This window comes from Catharus ustulatus, chromosome 3, assembly GCF_009819885.2.
Source record: "Catharus ustulatus isolate bCatUst1 chromosome 3, bCatUst1.pri.v2, whole genome shotgun sequence".
Lineage (NCBI taxonomy): Eukaryota > Metazoa > Chordata > Aves > Passeriformes > Turdidae > Catharus > Catharus ustulatus.
Window position 1 is genome coordinate 39,871,432 of NC_046223.1, and position 5,462 is coordinate 39,876,893.

The 5,462-nt window shown below is 41.1% G+C and overlaps 1 protein-coding gene across 7 annotated transcripts in view; it reads left to right on the plus strand.

The window, feature by feature from the left end:
* The window catches only part of PACRG (parkin coregulated), a 254,702-nt gene that overhangs the window by 238,296 nt on the left and 10,944 nt on the right, over positions 1–5,462 (plus strand). For 3 of the 7 annotated variants that reach the window (XM_033054739.2, XM_033054741.2, XM_033054738.2), the window contains exon 6: positions 6–638. In XM_033054739.2, the coding sequence (XP_032910630.1) occupies positions 6–322 (317 nt within the window). In that variant the 3' untranslated portion in view covers positions 323–638. Of the gene's footprint in view, positions 1–5; positions 4,364–5,462 lie in introns of those variants that run through there. The other 4 variants (XM_033054743.2, XR_004417349.2, XR_004417350.2 and 1 more) reach the window with 4 other exon arrangements.

The following is a 5,462-nucleotide window of genomic DNA, read 5'->3' on the forward strand; positions in this document are numbered from 1 at the left end:
CACAGAGAGAACCAAAGCTGGACCCAGCAAGACTGTCCTACATGGCCCAGGTGCCCTCCTGCTGACGTTCACATTTCAGCATGATGTGGAAAGTGAAAGGGTAAGATTGAACATGTTCATATTGAAGTTTTGGGTTCCAGCATTCATCTGCAGAAGGGTGGTAAGTAAGGGAAAATGGGCCGCCTTAAGGGCATGTAGATCTCTAGAAGAATTTTTGAAGGGAAGAATATTCAGATACATGGAGGTAGGAGAAATTGAAGAAAATGCTAGATTTCAGCTTACTGTAGTAGATTATGCCAGACTGACTGATATCTTTCTTTGATTAAATTGAATTTTATGTCCTAGATAAAGGAAATGCTTAGTTCTCCTGCTTAGGAAATGCTTCTGGTGAAACTGGATGACCTGAGAATTAAAAAGGGAGCTCTGAGAGAGAAAATTATTTGGCTGGTGGGGAAATGACAGTAAGTAAGTTTCAGAGGGGAGGCAATGGAGTGCAGTTAACAGAGGAGTTTCTGAAGAACCATCTTCAGGACCTTGGTACAAAAAGGAGATAATGACATTTTCTGCACCCCCTGTATGAACAGAGAGAAAAGGCTGATAGCCCTGAGCTGATCACTGAATGCTTCTTGTTGATGGAGGCAGTCAGGCAATCCCAGTCAGACACTATAGGTAGATGCTTACAGTGAGCTGCTCTGAGTACCTTGTTACTGTAAATGATAAATAGACCAAGGTGCAAGGGAGACCATGAGATGCCAGCTGCATTCTCGTGCCTGTTTTCATAAATCTAGCCCCCCCAAAAATTGGCAAAATCCTTACTAACTTCCAACTGTGATAAAGCCAATAAGGGATCCCAGCTTCTAACCTTACTGCTGTTGGCTCTTACCTGTCTTCAAAGCAAATTTTTCTGCATTTCTGTGCGCAGGTAGCAAGAAATGAAGGAATGCCAGAGCTGCTTTGCTACGGCTGCAAAGCCTCCTTGAGCATTAAACTCTTCCACGCAGTCTAGACCTTTGCACTAAAAACTTTATTCTCTCACCAGAAGATGTGTACTGACTGCTCTTGTAGGAGATCTTTACCCTGAGTGAACTCGGGCAATAACCTGTCCTGTAAACATGAGGCCAGTCCTACACTTAAGTTTTACACAAACCTTATTTTGAAATAGGGTTTAGTCCTGATGGACTTAGATGGACAAAAACAACCAAAATTTTTTTAGTACTGAGGCAGTTTTTACCTTTGAGGAGCTGGGCTTTGTTAAGACAATCATGCAACTTCAACTTACAGATCAAAACGCAGTATAAAACACTGCTCCATACCATCTTCCTTTTTTCTCCTTTTTTTCCTCTCTTCTCATTAATTTCAATCATGTAATAAGAAAAGCCCAGTTATGCTAATTGAGATGACTCCTCCTCAAGGGCATTGTGAAGCATGAAATAATTCTATTCATTACTGACAATGCAGGGACATGAGTTTTCCCCGGAGGATCTATTTCATCTTGTGATTTGGTGACCATACGGAATGGTGATTGGATTAGGGACGTATTGTTTTAAAACTAATTGTTTGTCTGGGAGAAGCTGGAAGATGGTGGGCAAAGAGGAAGCTTAAAATTCCAGGGATTGTTTGACTTAGAGGTTCTTGGAGGCTGATGCATCTAACGGGTATTTATCAGGCAAACCCAGCTGCTGAGCCATCATTTGTCCCAGCTGTAATTTTCTTTTTAAAAGGCAGCTGAGCTGGTGTTTGAAACTTGCCACAGACCAGCAGAGAGCTAAATCGATGTCAAGCTGGTCAGATTCATTTCTCCTTTTTTATTTTTGGGAGTCAGAATTTCATTTCCCTAAAATGCAGTAAGTGTTTGGGCATGAGCTTCCAAGCTGTCCAAAGATTGTTTTGGAAACAGAGCCACCTTGCTGGGGTTTGTCCTCCCCTGTAACAGGTAGCCCATAGCCTGCCAAGCAAACACTGCAGTCCTAGAACACAAACACTGGTGATTCTAGCTGAGAGAAAAAACCAATCTTTTATTTTTCTTCTTTTTTCTTTTTGCTGAGCTATCAAAAAAGGCATCTATTTGTACTTTTGCTGCATTTGCAACATTTTCATTAGCAAAGGGCTGGTGTGGTTTTTTTTCAATCAGACTGCTTTTCTGTGAGGAAGTGAACCTCCTGACACTATGTCATTTCCCTTGTTTCCAAACAGCTTCTTGTCTGAGCACACAGCCTCCACTTAACATCTGGCTGTAAAAGAGCAGGGAACTTTCTGCCAACCATTCCTCTGCTCTTTCCCTTGCTGTTCTTAGATGATGTTATCAAATATTTACTGCAGCTTTAATTTTGTTGGATTAATGCATGTTTTTGGTTATTGTTCCTTCCATGGATATATTTACAGGTTTGGTGACAGCCTTCTTTAGCACTGAAGAGTAGGTCCAAGCCAGCCATGCCCCACTTGCATGGGTGTGTTCATTAGCTAAGTGCAAAATACTGATGTGCGTCAGACACGGACATTGTTCCATCTCTTAGGCAGCTTCTGATGAGGATTACTCATGAAAAATAATCAGTAAAATACGTTGCAGATGGAGGCTATGACAGGAGAGATAACCCTGCCATTAAAGGTCTCATAATGCAGAAATGGAAATGTGGATAAGGTCTTTTAACAGAGTCAATAGAGATCAATACAAAGGCAATAACTCAAGAAATGGGTGCATTAACCAGAGAGCAAGAACCAACATACTCCAAAGTTAAACCATGTCTCTGGAATTAGATGTACTGAGGGAATACACACCAGATTACTAAAAGCAATAGAAATCATAAACAAAAAACGGAAACAAAAATAATTGCACTTTTATTTTTTTAATCCTGTCATATGGTAGAAACTGAGATTTGTGAGAGGCACGGGAGTAAATTAGCTTTATGATCAGGAGTGAACAACCTATTTGCTCTTTGGGTTATCTACAAGCCAGCCATCTGTAAGAGGATGTGGCTGACTTGATGGAAGAGGAGCAACAACAGCCAGGGATCAGTCACCTTCTCCAGGCTACCCTGTGCTGAGAAGAACACAGGCTTTCCTGTTGCACACAAGTAAAGGCTGGGAATACATGTTTTGTACTTCTACCCACATGTTTTCAGAAAGAACAGCCCCAAAACAAAAAGTGACAAAACACTGAAACACTTGCAGGTTTGACAAGCATTTTGGAAAGGTCTGTGCAGTTGGAAGAATGACATAATACCAAGCTAATATGCATGTGAGTGAGCTGAAATCCCCACTGGAAGAACTGTGGAAAAAAGCACAAAGGGAGGGGAAAATACCCAGTAAATGTGGCATCTGACAAGTGCAGCTGCTGCCACTGTAGGTATCCTGTGCCTACAACAGAACTGCTAAAAATAGTGTTTGGTAGGAGTCTAGCCTGGGATTTGGAGTCAGACGCTGGCTTTATGCAGCTCCCACAGTAATTGCTGGGAATGTCGGTGTTTAGCAATGCTGGAAAGACCCCAGCAGGCTATAATCGAGTCTAACTACACTCAGCGCGTGATCTTTTCTGGCTTTTACCTTGTCAAAGAATAGACTGAAAGCCAGAGTTACCTGGAGAGCATGTTTGCATTCCTCAGCCTTGTTATCACACCAAGACTGCTCTTTCCATGCCTTGCCCATTGCACTGCACTTCCCCATGGTTTGGGAAGGTGGTGCTGAGCAGGGCAGTGGTGCCACCAGGGACCGTGGGGTGCAGCAGGCTGGCACTGCGTGCTGCAGAGAGGAGGAGGATCCAAAACATCTCCTTAACTCGGAGCTGCCTTCTACTGTGACTGAAAGCAAAGGCTGTGGGAGTGCATTTGTTCCACCTGCCCTGCTGGCAGGGGTTGCTGTTCCTGGGGACTGACAGAGATCCCAGCTAGGACCCTGGTGTAGGGAAACCCTAAGATGTTCTTCCATCCCTGTAATTTTCCAGCCCACTGTTGGGGATATCTGGGAGTGTATGTTTGATCAGTGGGAGACCCCACAAGAAAACAGAAGGGGTAGAAGCTAAAACACTGAAATCAGATTCTAGAGATGCAACTACACCTTTGAATACTCACTTCGCTGCCATAGAGCAAGGAGGAAAATCTTAGTAAGAGACACTTGAACTTCTAAAGAATCATCTCTTGGCAATAATGACCTCTCATGCATATTTATGTACAGCACTTAGTTTTATAATGGACACTTGAAAGACATTTAATTCCATTTTTTTTGCCTAGGAATGAAGCTATGTGGAGTGTGGCAAAAGTGTTTCAAGGTCCAAATACTAAACTACAGAAATGGTCCTGGTATTTCCTGCATGCCAGCCGAAAATTATGTTCTGGGAGTATACTGTTAAAGAATTTGTGTACTTGATGAAGTGAGTATGTGTTTGCAAGTGTATATACATACCCCTGAGATTTAGTAAAAGCAGGTAGTTGCTACGGGACTTCAATCAGGCTTTCCTGGAAGAATTTCAGACAGGTCCTAGGGCTTGGTTAGGTCTGTAAAACCCTTTTGTTGCACAGAACTTAGTGTTATTCATTATGCACTGAAAGCAAAATCATATGACTACCATTTCCTAAGTAACATAATTATCTTATTGATTCTTATGGGGCAAAACACTACTTTTATTGTTAATTAATACTGCCAAATCTGGTTATGCAATTCTGGATATAGGAAGTTCAGTTTAATGTGTGTTTATGGGGAAAAGTCTAAAAATAAATGTTTTAACCTTTTTTTTTTTTTACTTGTTCAGAATGTGAGTATAGATAATCCTTTGTGTGATCCCTGTTCTTAACACTACAGGAAATACAACCTATTATGAATTTTCATCAGGGAAAAAGAAACACAGATAATGAAACAGAAAAATGCTCTGTGAAAAACATATTTAATAAGCTTTAAGTAGCTGAACCATAATGCACAAGGCAAAGAAATGTGATGCTGCTGTTAGGGAACCAAAACTATTTTACGGGAAATTAAAAGAATACTTGCATAATTTGAAGGGGTTATAATTTGATTCTTATTTTCTGTGAAAATGCATCAGGAAATTCTTATTCAGGGGCACACAAATGGTATCTTTCCTGTCCCATGGAAAAGACAGTAAGAAAGATTCATTACACTCTAGGACATATAACGACTTTGTGATTCTTTCGGTTCTCAGCCAGTGCTCTAATGAAATTCTAGCCTGCTACATCTGCCATACCACACTGTTAATTAGTTTTCTATTTATTTAGCAGATCTAGAAGTGGAAAGCAATCTATTGCCAGTGAATTGTTTGACTTCTATGCTAAGTAGGCTGCATTCCAATCCTCTGATGTTGAAACTAGCATGAATCCAACTTTCATCTCATTGCCATGTCAAATTAGCACCCAGCAGATTCTACATACAAAGACTTTCTTTCCCCCCCCCCCACCCTCATTCATTTGTAAAAGACCTTGGAAGATCTTGGAAGTCAAGAAACAGAAGCTAAGCAAATT